Source organism: Ranitomeya variabilis, chromosome 8 (assembly GCF_051348905.1).
Source record: "Ranitomeya variabilis isolate aRanVar5 chromosome 8, aRanVar5.hap1, whole genome shotgun sequence".
NCBI classification, from domain to species: Eukaryota; Metazoa; Chordata; class Amphibia; order Anura; family Dendrobatidae; genus Ranitomeya; species Ranitomeya variabilis.
In genome coordinates this window covers 194,101,193-194,122,573 of record NC_135239.1, presented here as the reverse complement: position 1 = coordinate 194,122,573, position 21,381 = coordinate 194,101,193, and the positions used below count along the sequence as shown (strand labels likewise).

At 44.1% G+C, this 21,381-nt stretch overlaps 1 protein-coding gene across 2 annotated transcripts in view; it reads right to left on the bottom strand.

Moving 5' to 3' along the window:
- PTPRG (protein tyrosine phosphatase receptor type G) overlaps nt 1-21,381 on the bottom strand; it is a 513,282-nt gene that overhangs the window by 35,711 nt on the left and 456,190 nt on the right. For both annotated transcript variants that reach the window (XM_077278905.1, XM_077278907.1), the window contains 6 exons: nt 15,989-16,080; nt 7,793-7,889; nt 4,740-4,822; nt 4,367-4,501; nt 1,169-1,303; nt 708-880 (listed from right to left, as the gene is read on the bottom strand). In XM_077278905.1, the coding sequence (XP_077135020.1) occupies nt 708-880; nt 1,169-1,303; nt 4,367-4,501; nt 4,740-4,822; nt 7,793-7,889; nt 15,989-16,080 (715 nt within the window). The remainder of the gene's footprint in view (nt 1-707; nt 881-1,168; nt 1,304-4,366; nt 4,502-4,739; nt 4,823-7,792; nt 7,890-15,988; nt 16,081-21,381) is intronic.

Here is a 21,381-nt window from a genome sequence, read left to right as displayed (position 1 = left end):
GTTTTTGTCTAGGCTTTGGCTGGATGAATGAGTTGCAAGGAACTTCTGTTTTGGGAAGGGGGCTAGCGCTACTTAAAGAGGCCAGCTAAGTATGGAGTCTCATTGATATGCTACATACAAATTAGTTCTCTCTTAGAAGAAAAAAACCTATTAGGCTAATATCAATTAGTGGACGTACAGTAGCTATGTCCTTCACTGGCTGCACTGACCCTGAAACAGCTGCCGGCACATGGACGTTTGGCTTGGCTATTATCACTGGTAGTGATGAGCGAGCATGCTCAGATATCGTGTTATCCGAGTATCTTTGGCGTTCGAGTAAAATGTTCGAGTCCCCGCGGCTGCATGTTTGGCAACATTAGACAGCCACAACAAATGCGGGTATTGCCTAAACATGCTGCGACGGGGACACAAATATTTTACTCGAGAACGCCCAAGATATAGTCGTATAACACCCGAGCATGCTCAGATAATACGATATCCGAGCACGCTCCCTCACCACTAATCACTGGTCATGCTGTAAGGCTTGTTAAATGGTCATTGACTTACAGAGCAGCCAATTCCAAAATCTGTAACATCCCATGGCAAAACTGAAAATAGGTTCTCACCTAAATATTCTAAAAATAGTGAAATGCTAATTGACGGTCAAAAAGGATAAAACAAATTTGATTGAAGCGTCGATGACCAAATCTGCTATAGGTTGGACTCACCTGCAGTGGACCACCACAGGTCCCATCTCTGGCTGTAGAACAGCCGACGATCTCCGCACAAAGGTGAGGACAGGCAGAGCATACTCAGGGACACCCATATCTGGCCATTGTGTATAATGATACTGAATGACCGTTCTCTCATTGTGACGACCTTTGGGGTTCCCTTTTTGACCCTAAAAAAAAAAAAAAGATCAAAAACACAATTAAGTATGGCACTAGAAACAATGAAGGACCAATTTGGTTATTGAAAATACTTGAATCATTGTCCAACTGCCTACTGGTTAAGACTGAGGTGTAGTTCTAGAGGGTGGAAAGGTGGCAGTGGGGGTCCTAATAATGCCTCTGTCACCCAAGAAAACACAAGTATTATACATGGCTCATGCTAGGTGAGGGCCCTGCTATAGATTTTGCTTTGGGAACCCAGGACCTACAAGTTAGGACCATTTCTTTGGTGGCCTCACCTTCTTCATCTTCACGTTCCTGATGGTGAATCTCCGCACCGTGTAGCAGGCATACACCTTTGTGCTCTTTAACGTTACCATAATGTTCCCGTACTCCTCACTGTTCTCTGTTGGCCAATATTGATCACATTTTCTCTGAAGGAAAGAAACAAAAAACTTTATTGCTCTTGATCCATCATGGAGGATGGAAAATGGTGCAAGTTATTATAAGTAATGGGTAGTAAATCAGAGCTTGTATTTTATTTTGACTACCTGTTGATTTTTTCTTTACATTCCCTATTGTGAGCAAGATTGCAAGGAAGAGAGAGGGATCCTTAGCACAGATTTGTTAGTCCCCATTCCCCGTGCTCTTCTCATGGCCCCTGTTGCAATTTGTAGTTTCTTGCTAACAATGCGATTCCTCTGTAAAGGAGTGACCTGTACAGGTTTTTGCCTCACAACAGAAAAGGGGATAGGACCTACCCGAACTGCACCCCTCTCTCCAAAGGCCTTATACCAGCTGCATAATCTGCCTCTAAGTACAGTTTAGATTTTAGATCCCTATAGTGACCATAAGAGTCCATTTCTGCTTTTATGATCTTAAGGCCAAGTTCTTCAACATGCTCTCTTTACATATATAGAGTAGTCTGATTTCACAAGACAAAATGAATACATTATGAAATAAAGCATTTAGATCTGATGAGGCTGGTATACTTTCTTGGACAATCCATGTTAAAATGGCTGTATAATGCATTCTCAAAATCTCAACTTAGTCTGTACCTCCTCAGCCTGATTGCCAAGTTCTCAGTGTTTCTCATTGCCCCTCTTCCCGGGTACAAAATATCTATTCACCTGCTTGCCTGACAGCTCCTCGTTGCCCCTCTACCGGGCTGCGGAATATCCACCCACCTGACCTGATCAACAGCTTCTCAATGTCCCCCCTCCCTGCTGCTGAACATCCACTCACCTGCCTGACAAGACAGCTCCTCAATGTCCCTCCTCACAGCTGCAGAATATCCACCCACCTGCCTGACCAAGAGCTCCTCAATGTCCCTCCTCACAGCTGCGGAATATCCCTCCTCACAGCTGTGGAATATCCACCCACCTGTCTGACAGACAGCTCCTAAATGTCCCTCCTCATGGCTACGGAATATCCACCCACCTTGCCTGACCGACAGCTCCTCAATGTCCGTCCTCACAGCTGCAGAATATGCACCCACCTGCCTGACCAAGAGCTCCTCAATGTCCCTCCTCACAGCTGCGGAATAGCCACCCACCTGTCTGACAGACAGCTCCTAAATGTCCCTCCTCATGGCTACGGAATATCCACCCACCTTGCCTGATCGACAGCTCCTCAATGTCCGTCCTCACAGCTGCAGAATATCCACCCACATGCCTGACCAAGAGCTCCTCAATGTCCCTCCTCACGGCTGCAGAAAATCCACCCACCTGCCTGACCAAGAGCTCCTCAATGTCCCTCCTCACAGCTGTGGAATATCCACCCACCTGTCTGACAGACCGCTCCTAAATGTCCCTCCTGATGGCTACGGAATATCCACCCACCTTGCCTGACCGACAGCTCCTCAATGTCCCTCCTCAGAGCTGCAGAATATCCACCCACCTGTCTGACCGACAGCTCCTAAATATCCCTCCTCCTGACTGCTGAATATCCACCCACCTGATCTGAACAGCAGATCCTCAATGTCCCTCCTCCTGACTGCTGAATATCCACCGACCTGGCCTGATCGACAGCTCCTCAATGTCCCTCCTCACAGCTGCTGAATATCCACCCACCTGACCTGATAGACAGCTCCTCAATGTCACTCCTCCTGACTGCTGAATGTCCACCCACCTGGCCTGATCGACAGCCCCTCAATGTCCCTCATCCTGACTGCTGAATGTCCACCCACCTGGCCTGATCGACAGCTCCTCAATGTCCCTCCTCACAGCTGCTGAATGTCCCCACCCACGTGAGCTGATCGACAGCTCTTCAATGTCCCTCCTCACAGCTGCTGAATATCCATCCACCTGGCCTGATCGACAGCTCCTCAATGTCCCTCCTCACAGCTGCTGAATGTCCCCACCCACGTGAGCTGATCGACAGCTCTTCAATGTCCCTCCTCACAGCTGCTGAATATCCATCCACCTGGCCTGATTGAGAGCTCCTCAATGTCCCTCCTCCTGACTGCTGAATGTCCACCCACCTGGCCTGATCGACAGCTCCTCAATGTCCCTCCTCTTGACTGCTGAATGTCCACCCACCTGGCCTGATCGACAGCTCCTCAATGTCCCGCACAGCTGCTGAATATCCACCCAACTGGCCTGATCGATAGCTCCTCATTGTCCCCTCTTCCTGCCGCTGACTTTCTGCCCTCTTAGCCCGCTTGGCAATACTTTATTGATCCTTCTCTCCATACTACTGCTTGACACAAGCTGTCAGTGGCACAGTTTGATCAAAGATTGCATATACTTGGAGTCATGAACTCTCTACACTCTTTAGCTGGACTCCTCCAAATATCAGGATTATCCAACCATTCTAACATGTACTTCCAAAGTAAATAAACCAGTCTTATCAAGTCTAACAAATCTACTTAATAATGTATGCAATCTGTATTCAGAAATCTGATGACAATCTAACGCTTGATAAAATCCACTCTTTCTGATACATGACGACAAACATCAGTCTATTATTTGTGTTCTGCAGAACAGAAATTAAATATTTTTAACTAAGTAGTTTGACCACTAGATGGCAGTGTACATCCTACATTGTCAGCTGTGCTGCTTATGGGCGGATTTAATTCTAACAGCACACCATGTGGATGGGCATGGTACTGCAAGTAAAAAATACCAATGGCAATAATAAAGAAATAATAATAGTAATCATAACAGTGAAAATCCCCCCAACAAAATAGTTCCTACATATTCATTCACTCATATCGTTTGCAAGGTAAGTCTAATAAAAATTGCAATATTCAATACCACAAGAAAGCCTCTATAATTTATTAGGTTACTGTATTCCAGCCTTGTGCGGTCTTCCCTTGCTGAACTATGCCCCCATACCCAACACATTTCAACTGTGGGCGAAAGCAAATGTATCTAGAGAATAAAAGCTCAGCACTCACTACCTATCAATTATTAAGAAGTTCTCCACAATCCCATAGCCTCCAGGAAGATTACCGGGGAATGAAACCGCTTACGGCCAAACACTACTGTACTTACTCGCCCCTTTTCTACCAGATTTGTTATCATAACAATGATTCCAGTGTTTTGTTCCCAAATCATCCTCCAGAAATCTTCAAAAGTCGACTTTAGGGGTCCCTGGGCAGCGATGTAGGCTTTTGCTTTGTTGTAGCCCTTCAAAGACAAGCAAACTCGAGATGAAAGCCGCCTCGTGGCAAACAAATTAATTATTTAAGGGGAAGAGAAAAAAAAAAAAAGGAAATATATTTTATGGATTGAATATATGATACAAACCGTCCTTTCATACAAATTTCAAAGAAGGAATCGAAAAATAAAAATTCTACTGTTCCCCTCCCCCCCCGTAAAATATGGTAACGACTGCAAATAGTCCTGTTAAATGAAGACAACTTACATCAACATAATTGGCGTTAATGTAGTCACTGTGCTTTGAATCCTTGCCGGGGAAAGGCCGCAGTTTCACCCTACTGTGATCATCTGGAAAAAGAAGGCATGATGCGAAAGTGAACTCAACGGGGCACGAAATGTATTCATATTTTCATAGAAATTGTCCTTGAATGCACTCAAGTCCCATGTATTTTATGCCACTGGTCTATTTACTAGCAAAGGCAATAGGAGTCTGGTCAAATACAAAGCTGAAGAAGGAGCATAAAGAGCACTTGTCATGTCACCTAAAACCAGATTATAACAAAGGTCTTCCTGCCCTTATCCCCCACAAATAATTTTTGGTGCAAATGTCAAGGAACTGTCCCAATTCTGCAACTTGACTTCCACTCTGAATGGGATGTTCTACTTTATCAGCACTATATGTACTGGAACACGCTTTCCCCTCAATCCCAGCATTGTCCAATGGCTTGCCAGTCCTTTACTAAAAGCCTGCCTCTCTTTTGCCGGTATGAGTTTGTTGTGTCATAGGAATCTATAGGGTATTGTTAGCACCCTGTGGTTCTGCCTGGTATCAGAATGGGTCATTATATCTAAAGGTGCCCTATTTTGTCCCTTTAGTTTTGAGTTTTTATTGTGCATTATCTGTTTTTTTGTCTTTTGTCAGGGTATAAGGTTTTAATGCATATCAATTTTAGGGATATAATTTATGTTTATTCTCTGTTTGACAGACAGGAGAGCAGGAGCAGAGAGACAAATCCCCGGCTCCACCTCCTATTATCCATCTTGGCATCTCTGCTGCTGGAGATGGATTACACTTTACAACAGGCAGTGGGCATCAAATTAGACATTAGGGAAAAGCCTTGTGGCTGGCATGTTGGAGAGATTTTTTTTTGCCGAAAGTTCTTTTTGGATTTTGTAAAATTTTGCGTAGTGGTGGATGCAGCAGAACAAATTTAAAATGTAATGCTTTATTAGGGAAGTAGAGGATTTGGATCTGTATATCAGAAAAAAAAAAAGTTTAATAAGGGAAGCGAGGAAGATACATCCACATGGCTGAAAACCCAAGGAAAGCTTATGTTTTGTCAACATTCAGCAGATGGCACTAAGCTCACCTTTTACCTCAATATCCAGCATTAACCTATCGCTTTCCAGTCCTGTACTAAAATCCTGCCTCTTTTGCTGGTATGCAAATTGACAGACAGGAGAGCAGGAGCATAGAGACAAATCCTCTGCTCCACTTCCTGTAATCCATCTCTGCATCTCTGTGGCTGGAGATGGATTACACTTTACAGCAGGCATCAAATTAGAAACACCTTCCGGTTGGCAGTTTGGAGTGATTTTTCTTGCTGATATATTTATTTTTAGACGTCGTCAAATTTTGTAAAGTGGTAACCGCAGTAGGAAGAATTTTAGAATGTATGTAATTTAATATGGAAGTAGAGGATTTGGAGCTGTATTTCAGAAAAAAAAAACGTTTGAGAAGGGAAGTGAGGAAGATACATCCATGTGACTGAAGATCCATGGAAAGCTTATGTTCTCTCATCATGGAGCAGTATGACAATCGCATAGCATGAGCTTCAGTCAAACGCTTCTACTTTTCTACGTTCCGCGCAACCCTGAATGAAAATTACACATTTCTAATTTACTTACAATCAGCGGAAATTGGAGCTGAAATGTGTAACAGCAGCTAATTAGCATTTAATATGGTGTACGGAACAGTGTTGGGAACATATTTGGCTGAGAGTTGGAGAACACGACAATTTTTTTCCCCCTCTCTACTTTACAACAATGAAGAATTTCTGGAAAGAACGCAACGTTTTAAAATTTCTATGCTGATTCGACGAAAAAGCTATGATAAAATGGAGATAATGGAGGCCAATTAGTCTCTTGTTCAGCAATTCTGTCCTTAGATCTTTACAACACAGTGCAACCCCTTATGGCCTGAAACCATAAATGGTCCAGACAATTGAGCTAAGAACTCTTGAACATCATGGTTGGGGCATCTTATCCTTGACTATTGGATTTTTTTTTTACTTTTGTGTAGACCACATTTTAGTCAAACTATTTGTATTGTTTGGTGGGGTCAAGCCTCAAGCAGGTGGTCTTATCTGTTCTACCTTTACTCCTTTTTATCACTTGGCCTCGCCATCACATAGTTCCAGATGAGGTCCTAAGAGGATAGGTCACTGCCTCTTATGAAAATCAGCACACTTCACTTCACTTCTTCTGTTTTGGGCTTCTTCAATTTCATTGTATGCCCAGACATCACTACACAAACTTTGGAAGTGAAAAAGTCACTGCTTCCTGCAAAAATCAGCACACTCTTATCCTGCAGCTCGCAACCTTTCCTTCATCTAATTGGTGGTGCCCTATGTCTGCCCACTTCTTTTTAGTGACCCTGCTTAAAGCACATCTCTGGCTGCACTAATATAAGTGAAAAAGTCACTTTCCCTACAAAATCAGATTACTTTACAGACGCTTTCTCCATTCTCCTCATCTGAGGTCGTTCTTTATCTGCCCATATTATGTTACTGACCCTGCTTATGCAACTCCGACTACAAGAACATAATTACAAAAATGGGCAAGTCACTGCCTCCTACAAGATAAACACACTCTGATCCTGCTGCTCTTAACCAGTGAACTGATAGGCTGCAGGTACTTCTGAGCCTAGCCATATCATGTTATTGACTCTCCTTATGCAGTTCTAACTACATGAACATAATTGCTAAATTGGAGAAGTCACTGCCTCCTACAAGATCAGTACACTCTTTTCCTGCTGCTCGTAACCTTTACCCTACACTGATAGGCTGTAGGTTGTTCTGAGCCTAGCCATATGTTGTTGGCCCTCCTTATACAGCTAGACCACATGAAAATAATCAATAAAGTGAAAAAGTCACTGCCTACTACAAAGTCAACACACTCCCCTGCTGGAGCCACAGCTTGATTGGCTAAAGGTTATTCCAGCTCCACCCATTTCAAAGCAGTTTACATGCAGAAAGATGAAAAATGAATACAATTCCATGCCCGAATCGCAGGAAGCAGAACTTCAAAACCACTTACATGCAACAATGTTGATATATCTGTTCTTGTGTTTGTTATCTGGATGATTGGAATGTTCCGCTGTGATGTTCATGTCAGATGTGCAGCGCTGAACTTCCTGCAGAAAAAGAAAACATGAGGAAATTAAAATGCAGACGCACATTTGGGAAAAACTTTCCTAATAGAACATCGATATTACTTCATTCTTTCACATATTGTATTGCAGTCGTCTATATTTCTCCTGATGATCAGGACAGTTCACCTGATTACCAGCTGAGCTGCTGGGTCTAAATAAAACATCCAATTCGGACCAATGTCAACTTTCTAGAATTTTTTTTTATCCATGATTTGGGCTACTATTCTTAACTTACTTTTCCCCTCCTGCAGCAACTCCCATAAGGACTTCATATACATGGACCTTTAAAAGGGAACCTATCATCAGGTTACAGCAATCAGTGTTTGCTTTTATTTTATTCCTGCAGCTCTCCTGGGTATTCTAGGTTTTTATTTTTTTTATTTTAGTGCAAATTTGTATTATCTTTATCAAGGGGGCGTGGGTGGCTCACAGGGTTCTAATGCAAAGCATTCCAAAGACACGCCCCAGAGGATCCTTGAGACACACCCCCTTAGTAAAGACCATAACAATTAGTGCTAACTAAAAAGGACAATATAGTGAAATTTAAAAAAGAAAAATACATAAAATCTGCACTTTTTTTTTTTATCTGATAATAGGGTCTCTTTAAAGAGAACCTGTCACCAGGTCGAAAGTGACCAATTTTTGCTCTTAGTTCTAATTATTATGGTCTTTGGGGGCGTAACTCAGAGGGCAGTAATGCGAAGCATCATAAAGACACGCCCAGGAGGATCCTGTGAACCACACCCCCTTGTAAAGACCCAACCAAAAAAATATGCACTAAATAAAAAGATCCATATCTCTAGAAATGCAGATTTATTTAAAAAAAAAAAAAAAAGTGGGAATAAAATAAAAGCAAAAATTTGCTACTTTTTACCTGGTGACAGGTCTTCCTTAAACGGAGTGTATGATTTATATTTTGTAGTACTCACAACCAGATAGTCATACATGTACTTTAATAATTTTTTTTATTTATTTTAGATATTTTTTGTACATGATTACTTCTTAGCCCAAGTAATTTTACAGGACTCTTTTATAAGGATCCATTTTTTAATATTTCTACTTCCTGTAAGTGGAGGCAGACAACAATAGTCTGGAGACGAGCCATTGACTTTTTTTGTAGACTGTTGCACGCAGGCTCGGTGACATGTGCAGAAGTTGATTTTGGAAGGAAGGGGAGGAGGCGAGCTGTGACATCACCAACTGTAAGGCTATATGCACACGTCAGGATTTCTTGCAGAAATTCCCTCAACAAAACCGGACATTTTCTGCAAAAAATCCGCATGCGTTTTTTTCGTTTTTTTTTTTTTTGCAGATTTTTTGCTTTTTTTTTTCCCCAGAGGTTCCCAACGCAATAATATAGTGGGAAATCCGCAAAAAATCTGCAAAATTAATAAACATGCTGCGTTTTTTACCGCGATGCATTTTTTTTTTTTTGCGGAAAAAAAAACGCAACATATGCACAAAAATTGCGGAATGCATTATATGATGGGATGCATATGTATGTGTTTTTAAGCATTTTTATTGCGAAAAAAACATGAAAAATCCTGAACGTGTGCACATAGCCTAAATGATCCTGTGTCCTTTATAAACAGTCAACTGCTAAAACTACACAATAAGGAAATATCAGCCTAATATTAGCCTCAGGGGCATTGAGAAAAAATTGCAAGATTTCAGGATGGATTTTTGAAAAAAATATGGGAGTAAAAAATTGAAAAAAAAAAATACTCCAAAAAAAAATAAAAAAAATAAAAAATAAAAAATTACTTTCAATCAATTGGTCATTTTTGATAACACATTTCCTTTATTCCTGCTCACATTTGGACGATCGTGATCATCAGTGTATGGTAAATCTTTGTTCCTATGGTTTATTTAGGAATATATAAAGCATCATAAGGATATTCAGTCATTGTGGTCAATATTCACAAATATAAATGGTAAATTAAGCCAGACATCTCCTTTCTGCAGCCATTTTTGCTAGAATCTGACCTGAAACTCTCCAATTATTACATATTTATTAATAACCCATCGTGGAGAAACCTCTAACCCAACGCAGCTATTGCTTCAAATCCACAAGTGTAGAATCAAGAGAAGAAAATCTTTTGGAGGGAACCTTAATTACGTCCTAAGTCTGGAGGTTATTGAGGTCCAATTTAATGCTTTCAACTTCTAAAGTGGAATATGGAAACTGACTGATAAAGGAAATAATTATGAGGCCCAGCTGCTGCACGAGCCGGGGGGAGCGTGTCCGACATATTATTCGAGCAGCAGATGTGGCGCTATCCATCTACACCCAACACAAGAATGGCGGGCCGTGCACAATACTAAATACAATGACATAGGTGCGGAGTATTTCATTCACTAGGAATCCCAACTGCAGGGACAGAGGAGATCAGCAACGGAAACATTTATCTACAGGGACCCTGCACGACGTTCAGTTGTGGTGGAACTGTAATACAGCATGCACCATGGGAACACTAAACTACAATCATAAGAATAAAGAGGAAGATGAAGGAGAAGCTAAAGATGTCAGACAGAAGGACGGAGGAGGGAGGGAAGAGGAGAGAGGGAGCAAGGGAAGTGGAGGGAGGAGGAGAGTGGAGGGAGGAGGAGAGGAGGGAGGGTGGAAGAAATGGGTGGAAGAAAGTGGAGGGAGGGTGGAAGAAATGGGTGGAAGACAGTGGAGGGAGGGAGAAGGAGAGGGGAGGGAGGACAGTGGAGGGAGGGAGGAGAGTGGAGGAGGGAGAAGGGAGAGTGGAGGGAGGAAGGAGGAGAGTGGAGGGAGGGAGGAGAGGGGAGGGAGGGGGAGAGAGGAGGGGGAGAGAGGAGGGAGGGTGGAAGAAATGGGTGGAAGAAAGTGGAGGGAGGGAGGTAGTAGGAGAGTGGAGGGAGGGTAGAAGAAATGGGTGGAAGAAAGTGGAGGGAGGAGGAGAGTGGAGGGAGGGTGGAAGAAATGGGTGGAAGAAGAGTGGAGGGAGGGTGGAAGAAATGGGTGGAAGAAAGTGGAGGGAGGGAGAAGGAGAGGGGAGGGAGGAGAGGGGAGGGAGGGAGGAGAGTGGAGGAGGGAGAAGGGAGAGTGGAGGGAGGATGAGAGTGGAGGGAGGGAGGAGAGTGGAGGGAGGGAGGAGAGTGGAGGGAGGGAGGAGAGTGGAGGGAGGGAGGAGAGTGGAGGGAGGGGGGAGAGTGGAGGGAGGGGGGAGAGTGGAGGGAGGGGGGAGAGTGGAGGGAGGGGGGAGAGTGGAGGGAGGGGGGAGAGTGGAGGGAGGGGGGAGAGTGGAGGGAGGGGGGAGAGTGGAGGGAGGGGGGAGAGTGGAGGGAGGGGGGAGAGTGGAGGAGGGAGGGGGGAGAGTGGAGGAGGGAGGGGGAGAGTGGAGGAGGGAGGGGGGAGAGTGGAGGAGGGAGGGGGGAGAGTGGAGGAGGGAGGGGGGAGAGTGGAGGAGGGAGAAGGGAGAGTGGAGGAGGGAGAAGGGAGAGTGGAGGGAGGATGAGAGTGGAGGGAGTGAGGAGAGTGGAGGGAGGGAGGAGAGTGGAGGGAGGGAGGAGAGTGGAGGGAGGCAGGAGAGTGGAGGGAGGCAGGAGAGTGGAGGGAGGGAGGAGAGTGGAGGGAGGGGGGAGAGTGGAGGGAGGGGGGGAGAGTGGAGGGAGGAGGGAGAGTGGAGGGAGGGGGGAGAGTGGAGGGAGGGTGGAAGAAATGGGTGGAAGAAAGAGGGGAGGGAGGAGGAGAGTGGAGGGTGGGAGGAGGAGAGTGGAGGGTGGGAGGAGAGGGGAGGGAGGAGGAGAGAGAGTGGAGGGAGGAAGGAGGAGAGTGGAGGGAGGAGGAAATTGGAGGGAGGGAGGAGAGTGGAGGGAGGAGGAAATTGGAGGGAGGGAGGGAGGGAGGAGAGTGGAGGGAGGGAGGGGAGTAGGATGGAGGGACGAGGATAGAAGGAATGAGGGACGAGGCTAGAGGGGGGGAAGAGAAGGGAGGGAAAAGGAGGATAGAGGGATGAAGAGAAGGGGAAAGAGGAGGAGGATGGAGGGACGAGGATAGAGGGTCTATCACAGGGATCAAAATGAACCAATAGGAAAAATCTCCTATTGTTGCCGAGTGCAGGCTGGCAGATCTCAGCAGGCGCACTGCGCCCGCCATTTTCTTATGGGAAGATGATGTAGAGGGTCAAGGGACAGAGCCGGAAGTACCGGGGGGGAGGCTCGGGGGACACTATTTCTCTCTCCTCTGGTATGCTAAATCATATCAGAGGAGAGAGAAATAAATGGGAAATCTGACCATTTTTTGTGATCACAACACTGGGGACGGTAAAAAACAACCCAAATAATTTTCTCCAGGGTCTCAGCTACCCACCCGGTAGCTGAGATCCCGGAGATTTTCTGACACTGGGGGGTCGTTATACCCTGATTTCTTTGCGCCATTAAAAAGTGGCGCTGAGGAATAAGGCCCCTTAACTGCCACCATTAAAAGGCGTATCCAGCGGTCGTTAAGGGGTTACAAAAAGTAATAGGTTTGCTTTATTTTCATAAAGTCACTGAAAAAAGAGTGACTTCATAAAAACTACAGTAAGCAGCCCAGTAAATGACTTATCGATAGAATCAGGGTCTCTGTCACTACATCATGCTACTTCACGATGGGGTAGCAAACAACTTGGTGGCAGATTCCCTTTAAAATTATGGATGTTTGTGAATAATTTGATTGGAGTAGTTCATTCCAGAAAACTGATGCAGCACAAGGTAGGATTTGGGACAGAAGTGGGAGGTTATTATGGAAGATATTAAGTCTTGGATCATTTTCATTGATATATAGTAAATGCCCCCTTTGTATTCTCCAAGCTGTATCACATCCTGCACATATGCGGAGGATTCACATATTACACTTTCTTGGCCTCTATAGATGACTAGACACTGCACAAATTGTGGTCCTAATTAGAGTCAGCTCAAGTTCAAGGAAGTGCCGCTGATTATTTTGAATAATTAAATGGTGTCAAAAGCAGCTGTGAGATACAACGCCGGGGACCGCAGCTCATAAATAATTGAGAGGATGGCGACACATGTGATCTGTCTGATCACATCCCACTCCCTGGACAATGAGTGTTTGCCCTGAATACGATCAGCGCTGTTATTGCTGCTCAGTCAGACAAATTACAGCAGCGGCATCGCCCAAATACCAGCTCAATTAGCAGGGTGCAGATTGTGTGGGGAGGGGGCGGCTCTGCGCACAGCACTCCGGTGCAGAGCAAACTGCACAGTCAGACTGGCTGCATAGTGGGGTAATGGAGGGGGGGATTCAAGAGGAGATCTGTGACCCATATAATGGAAGAGCCTGTTTACCGGAAGCAACTGCAGATTTGGAACAGCAGATATCTCCCTCTATCCATCCCTCCACCACATCTCTCTGTATCCATCCCTCCACCGCATCTCTGTGTATCCATCCCTCCACCGCATCTCTGTATCCATCCCTCCACCGCATCTCTGTGTATCCATCCCTCCACCACATCTCTGTATCCATCCCTCCACCACATCTCTGTATCCATCCCTGTACCGCATCTCTGTATCCATCCCTCCACCACATCTCTGTATCAATCCCTCCACCGCATCTCTGTGTATCCATCCCTCCACCACATCTCTGTATCCATCCCTCCACCACATCTGTGTATCCATCCCTCCACCGCATCTCTGTATCCATCCCTCCACCGCATCTGTGTATCCATCCCTCCACCACATCTCTGTATCCATCCCTCCACCGCATCTCTGTATCAATCCCTCCACCACATCTCTGTATCCATCTCTCCACCACATCTGTGTATCCATCCCTCCACCACATCTGTGTATCCATCCCTCCACCACATCTCTGTATCCATCCCTCCACCGCATCTCTGTATCCATCCCTCCACCACATCTGTGTATCCATCCCTCCACCACATCTGTGTATCCATCCCTCCACCACATCTCTGTATCCATCCCTCCACCGCATCTCTCTCTGTATCCATCCCTCCACCACATCTCTGTATCCATCCCTCCACCACATCTGTGTATCCATCCCTCCACCACATCTCTGTATCCATCCCTCCACCGCATCTCTGTATCAATCCCTCCACCACATCTCTGTATCCATCCCTCCACCACATCTCTGTATCAATCCCTCCACCGCATCTCTGTGTATCCATCCCTCCACCACATCTCTGTATCCATCCCTCCACCACATCTGTGTATCCATCCCTCCACCGCATCTCTGTATCCATCCCTCCACCGCATCTGTGTATCCATCCCTCCACCACATCTCTGTATCCATCCCTCCACCGCATCTCTGTATCAATCCCTCCACCACATCTCTGTATCCATCTCTCCACCACATCTGTGTATCCATCCCTCCACCACATCTGTGTATCCATCCCTCCACCACATCTCTGTATCCATCCCTCCACCGCATCTCTGTATCCATCCTTCCACCACATCTGTGTATCCATCCCTCCACCACATCTGTGTATCCATCCCTCCACCACATCTCTGTATCCATCCCTCCACCGCATCTCTCTCTGTATCCATCCCTCCACCACATCTCTGTATCCATCCCTCCACCACATCTCTGTGTATCCATCCCTCCACCACATCTCTGTATCCATCCCTCCACCGCATCTCTGTATCAATCCCTCCACCACATCTCTGTATCCATCCCTCCACCACATCTCGGTATCCATCCCTCCACCACATCTGTGTATCCATCCCTCCACCACATCTGTGTGTCCATCCCTCCACCACATCTCTGTATCCATCCCTCCACCGCATCTCTCTCTGTATCCATCCCTCCACCACATCTCTGTATCCATCCCTCCACCACATCTCTGTGTATCCATCCCTCCACCACATCTCTGTATCCATCCCTCCACCGCATCTCTGTATCAATCCCTCCACCACATCTCTGTATCAATCCCTCCACCACATCTCTGTATCAATCCCTCCACCGCATCTCTGTATCCATCCCTCCACCGCATCTCTCTCTGGATCCATCGCTCCACCGCATCTCTCTGTATCCATCTCTCCACCCATCTCTCTGTATCCATCCCTCCACCGCATCTCTGTATCCATTCCTCCACCGCATCTCTCTGTATCCATCCCTCCACCGCATCTCTCTCTGTATCCATCCCTCCACCACATTCTCTCTGTATCCATCCCTCCACCCATCTCTCTTTATCCACCCTTCCTCCGCATATATCTTTATCCATCTTTCCGCCACACACATCTCTCTGTATCCATCTATTTTTTTCTCATATTAAACCATCTGGATCAGGATCTATCGGTCCATAAACATCTTTCCTTCTGTTTGATTCTATTTGAAGAGTAGAATATATTCTCAATACAATAAAACAGACTATTCCTTCCATTGAAAAGAGGGAAAGGAAATAGGGAAAATGGATGGAGCTCCCGACGCTGCAAGGTAATCGATGTCCAGGACGGAGATACACGTAGGAGGAGGAGTAGGCAGGAATCCGGCACAACCATCCAATGTTAAAATCCAGTTTATTCGCAAGCCATTAAAAGTTTTTATATGGTTTCCTTGGATCCCTGTTTTTAATGGCTTGTGAATAAACTTGATTTTAACATCAGATGGCTGTGCCGGATTCCTTCCATTATCTTCTTTGGTAAAAGTTAAAAAGAAAAACGGCACATTTTTACATTTTCTTCCTCTATTGTTATTTTCATCCATTTTTTGGCAGTTCATTCCTGTTGTGACTAGCCAGGCATTTGGCACTGGTCAGAGAATATGCATGAAAGGAGCATTTATCAAGCAGCACCATTCTTCAATTGTTAGGCTGAGGGATCTCTTGTGCCGCCGGCCCCAGATTGCCCATGTGTGGGTCACATCTGCATTCAGCTCCAGCCGGTTACCCAGGGACAATAGATCTCACTTAACTGCAGCCAGAATGACTGCGCACATAAAGACAATTTATTGCAGCTCTTTTAATCGTGCGCAACATAAGGTAAATTGCGTCATAAAAAAGCCACATATATAATTACAGAAACATAATATTTGCATTTTAATTTTTTAACATATTCGGAATTCGAAATAAAATTTATTTAAAGCACAAACGTACCTCAAATTCTTCGGAGAACCCATGCTGGTTGTTAGAATAGAGCTCACTGATGTGTTTGACAAACTGCTTGACAGGAATAGCTTCCATGTCATCTGCGGGGGAGAGACAAGAAGAGGTCAGTGTGTGTGTGTGTGTATGTGTATGTATATATATATATATATATATATATATATATATATATATATATATAATATTTATTAGCTGTTTCCAGGAAGCTAACGCTCGGCATGCTCATTGCTGTCTAATTAATGCTGCTAGTGATTAAACTAAAGTAAATAATGACAACATTCAATAGCGCTTACGCAGGTGGTAAACTAACTTAAAATGAAGTTAATAACAATAATAATAATTAAAAATCTAAATAATACTAATACATTTTATTCACAGTGTAAAATCAAAAGCAAACTGGATTTGTGTGGTAATGTGTGGGAACAGAGCCTCACGTGGTAATGTGTGAGGACGGAGCCTCGTGTGGTAATGTGGGGGGACAGAGCCTCGTGTGGTAATGTGTGGGAACAGAGCCTCACGTGGTAATGTGTGAGGACGGAGCCTCGTGTGGTAATGTGGGGGGACAGAGCCTCGTATGGTAATGTGTGGGGACAGAGCCTCACGTGGTAATGTGTGAGGACGGAGCCTCGTGTGGTAATGTGTGAGGACAGAGCCTCATGTGGTAATGTGTGGGAACAGAGCCTCACGTGGTAATGTGTGAGGACGGAGCCTCGTGTGGTAATGTGGGGGGGCGGAGCCTCGTGTGGTAATGTGGGGGGACAGAGCCTCGTGTGGTAATGTGTGGGGACGGAGCCTCGTGTGGTAATGTATGGGGACTGGATTATGTGTGGTAATGTGGTGGTGGGGCGGTATTGTGTGTGGTGATGTGGTGGGGGCGGGATTGTGTGTGATAATGGGGTGGGGGCAGGATTGTGTGTGGTAATGTGGTGGGGGGGCGGTATTGTGTGTGGTAATGTGGTGGGGGCAGGATTGTGTGTGGTAATGTGGTGGGATTGTGTGTGGTAATGTGGTGGGATTGTGTGTGGTAATGTGGTGGGATTGTGTGTGGTAATGTGGCGGGGGGCGGGATTATGAGTGGTAATGTGGTGGGGGGCGGGATTGTGTGTGGTAATGTGGTGGGATTGTGTGTGGTAATGTGGCAGGGGCGGGATTGTGTGTGGTAGTGTGGGGGCAGAGCTACTGTGCAGGGGGCGGGATTAGCGAGTAATCACGATGCTATATATATATATATATATATATATATATATATAAAAAATACACACACACACACACACACACACACACACACACACACATATACACATTAACCTTCATTATCAATAAGATTAGAATAACATGGTGCTTTCTTCCATAAAGTGCCATGTTTTCCATGGATGGTGTCTGGTATTTCAGCTCTATTAAAGTAAGTAATGCCAAACTGCAATACCAGTCACAACCTGTCAACTGATGTGGCAGTGTTTCAAAGTAAAGCAGCCATGTTTCCACAGTTCTGTACCGGCCCTTAAAGTGTACCCATGTTTCAGAGGTTTTTTTTAATAAAAATCAGCAGCATTAATAATGCGGTGTGGTTTCCAACAGCTACAATGCTCCTTTTTTCCAAAGCACCATTCTTAAATGGTCCCTGTACTTTTACATAACTTACTCTCTTTTGATAGGCTATCACATTACCTATCAGAAATCATTTCCTTTAAAGATTATGTGTTCTTAACCCCGAAAAATCACTCCAAGGTGACGACTGATGGTTTTCGCTTACTTGCTGCCTGTTGTCAAGTGTAATCAGTCTCTAGAGGCAGAGACACTAAGACTCTTACAAGTAGGGGTGAAACTTTTACCCTCTACAATAACTTAGGGCAGGCCTTTGACTCACTACAATGACTTAGGGCAGGCCTTTGACTCTCTACAAAAAGTAGGGGAGAGTCTTTGTCTCTTTGCTCTTGCTCTCCTGTCTGCCTAGCTGCATACACTGTGTGCAGAATTACTAGGCAAGTTGTATTTTGATCACATGATACTTTTTATACATGTTGTCCTACTCCAAGTTGTTCAGGCTTGAGAGCCAACTACCAATTAAGTAAATCAGGAGATGTGCATCTCTGTAATGAGGAGGGGTGTTGTCTAATGACACCAACACCCTATATAAGGTGTGCTTAGTTATCTGGCAACTTCCTTTCCTTTGGCAGAATGGGTCAGAAGTGAGATTTGACGGGCTCTGAAAAGTCCAAAATTGTGAGATATCTTGCAGAGGGATGCAGTAGTCTTGAAATTGCCAAACTTTTGAAGCGTGATCACCGAACAATCAAGCGTTTCATGGCAAATAGCCAACAGGGTCACAAGAAGAGTGTTGGGCAAAAAAAGGCGCAAAATAACTGCCCATGAATTGAGGAAAATCAAGCGTGAAGCTGCCAAGATGCCATTTGCCACCAGTTTTGCCATATTTCAGAGCTGTAACGTTACTGGAGTAACAAAAAGCACAAGGTGTGCAATACTCAGGAACGTGGCCAAGGTAAGGAGGCTGAAAAACGACCACCTTTGAACAAGAAACATAAGATAAAACGTCAAGACTGGGCCAAGAAATATCTTAAGACTGACTTTTCAAAGGTTTTATGGACTGATGAAATGAGAGTGACTCTTGATGGGCCAGATGGATTGGCCAGAGGCTGGATCAGTAAAGGACAGAGAGCTCCACTCCGACTCAGACGCCAGCAAGGTGGAGGTGGGGTACTGGTATGGGCTGGTATCATCAAAGATGAACTTGTGGGAACTTTTTCGTGTTGAGGATGGAGTGAAGCTCATCTCCTAGACCTACTGCCAGTTTCTGGAAGACAACTTCTTCAAGCAGTGGTAGAGGAAGAAGTCGGTATCGTTCAAGAAAAACATGATTTTCCTGCAGGACAATGCTCCATCACATGCCTCCAACTACTCCACAGCGTGGCTGGCCAGTAAAGGTCTCAAAGAAGAAAAAATAATGACATGGCCCACTCGTTCACCTGATCTGAACCCCATAGAGAACCTGTGGTCCCTCATAAAATGTGAGATCTACAGGGAGGGAAAACAGTCCACCTCTCGGAACAGTGTCTGGGAGGCTGTGGTGGCTGCTGCACGCAATGTTCATCGTAAACAGATCAAGCAACTGACAGAATCTATGGATGGAGGCTGTTGAGTGTCATCATAAAGAAAGGGGGCTATATTGGTCACTCATTTTTTGGGGTTTTGTTTTTGCATGTCAAATGTTTTTTTCTAAATTTTTTGCAGTTATATTGGTTTACCTGGTGAAAATAAACAAGTGAGATGGGGATATGTTTGGTTTTTATTAAGTTGCCTAATAATTCTGCACAGTAATAGTTACCTGCACAAACAGATATCCTTCTAAGATACCCAAATCTAAAAAAAACCCCACTCCAACTTACAAAAATATTACGCTTTGATACAACTTGCCTAATAATTCTGCACACAGCGTATAGACTTATCAAATAATCTGCTATTTATTTCAGGGAAGGCTATTGGTTAAAAAATGTTGGGAAGCCAAGAGCAGAAACTTCCAGCACATACAGTGCTGGCAGAAAACTGATGAACAGAAATAGCCTACTTAAAAAAAAAAAAGTTGATGGCAAGTTATACTGTAGAATATGAGAAATAGGACAAAAGACATAAATGGTATCAATAAAATACTGATTTACAGAAAAGACGTAAATGGCGGCTGGTGAGAAGGGCAGCAAACAATGCTTTTCAACAAGTTTTGTGCAAAAGGACGGTACGGTTTAGGTTCTCAAACACAATCTTCATTTCTTGTTGTTGCCTTTAGGGATCAATATAAATGCAATTTCTATTCAAGCCAGAGTAGGAGTATATAAGAATATAGCATACAACGGTCTAGATCTGTGCACCTGTTTTTCATTGAGCTGGCTGTCTACTTCTTACCACCAAAAGACTATATTCAGTATATTAAAAAAAGCTCCAACTGCTTTACACTCCTCTTCTCCTAAAACACATGGACCCTTTTGGGGCAATACAATTTTTTTTTTCTTAAATGGGTCGTGGCTGGGTCTTCCAGCAAGACAGTTACCCAAAACATACAGCCAAGGCAACAAAAGAGTGGCTCAAAAAGAAGCACATTAAGGTCATGGATCGGCCTCGCCAGTCTCCAGACCTTAATCCCATAGAAAACTTACAGAGGGAGATGAACGACAGCCTCAAAATCTCAATGATTTATAGATGATCTACAAAGAGGAGTGGACCAAAATTCCTCCTGAAATGTGCGCAAACCTCATCATCAACTACTAAAAAAAATCTGACTGCTGTGCTTGCCAACAAGGGTTTTTCCACCAAATATTAATTGTTGTTTGCCAGCGGGATCAAATACTTATTTCTCACTGCAAAATGCTAATAAATTTATATAATTTATACAATGTGATTTTCTGGATTTTATTTTTGATATTCTATCGTTCAATGTTAAAATTAACCTACCCTTAAAATTACAGACTGTTCATGTTTTTGTCAGTGGGCAAACGTACAAAATCAGCAAGGGATCAAATAATGATTTCCCCCACTGTATGTATTTTTGGCAAAAAAATTTTTTTTTGAGCTCGTTCCGATGGAAAAGCCTTTTCCTTATCTTCCGTATTCGGAACTCAGAAACTAGAGAAAGATAACAGTTAGATCAGACTCACTGACGAATTCTCAGTTAACTCATCAGACCGCACAACATAAAAAGCTAAGAAGAACAAATATCCATAGTCTCAGTCTCACCAGCTAATCAATTGAACGCTCCTCAGCGATACGTAAAAAAACCTTTAACGGGGCTTTAGGCAATTATTACAATTTTATGAGGTTAATCCCACACTTAGAAATTCAATAAAAGACATATGTGTTGTCAGCCGTACATGTCAGTGGGTATTTAGTACGATGTACGGAGACACTTAAGCATTTTTAATATGAGAAACAAAACTAATTTCCATTTGTACCATTCAGCCTTTTTACAAGTCAATAATGTATCCGTTGTTTCTTCCCGATGGAGGCAATGTAACCGAGATGTATTCATTAAATGAACATTTAAAGATTGTTTTGCCCCCCTTATAAGCAAAGCTATCATCAGAAAACAACCAATTCTTTCAATCAGGTTTGTGTGTTAATTTTTTTTTTCTATTTCTGGCCATGCTTATTTTTTCACATCTCACAAGGTGTATTAAAAAAATATATAGAAATCTTGCAATTTTCACAAAGGCCACTGATTTTTAAAAACCAACTTTCTATTGTTTCAGGAAACAACACATGTATATAGCCATAATGGTCAGATTCCGACTATCTTTTATATTGAAGTGTCTAATGAGCAAATTTTAAAGGTCATTGTGAAGAAAGGAGGAGCAGAGTCAGCTGTGGCATGGCAGTTG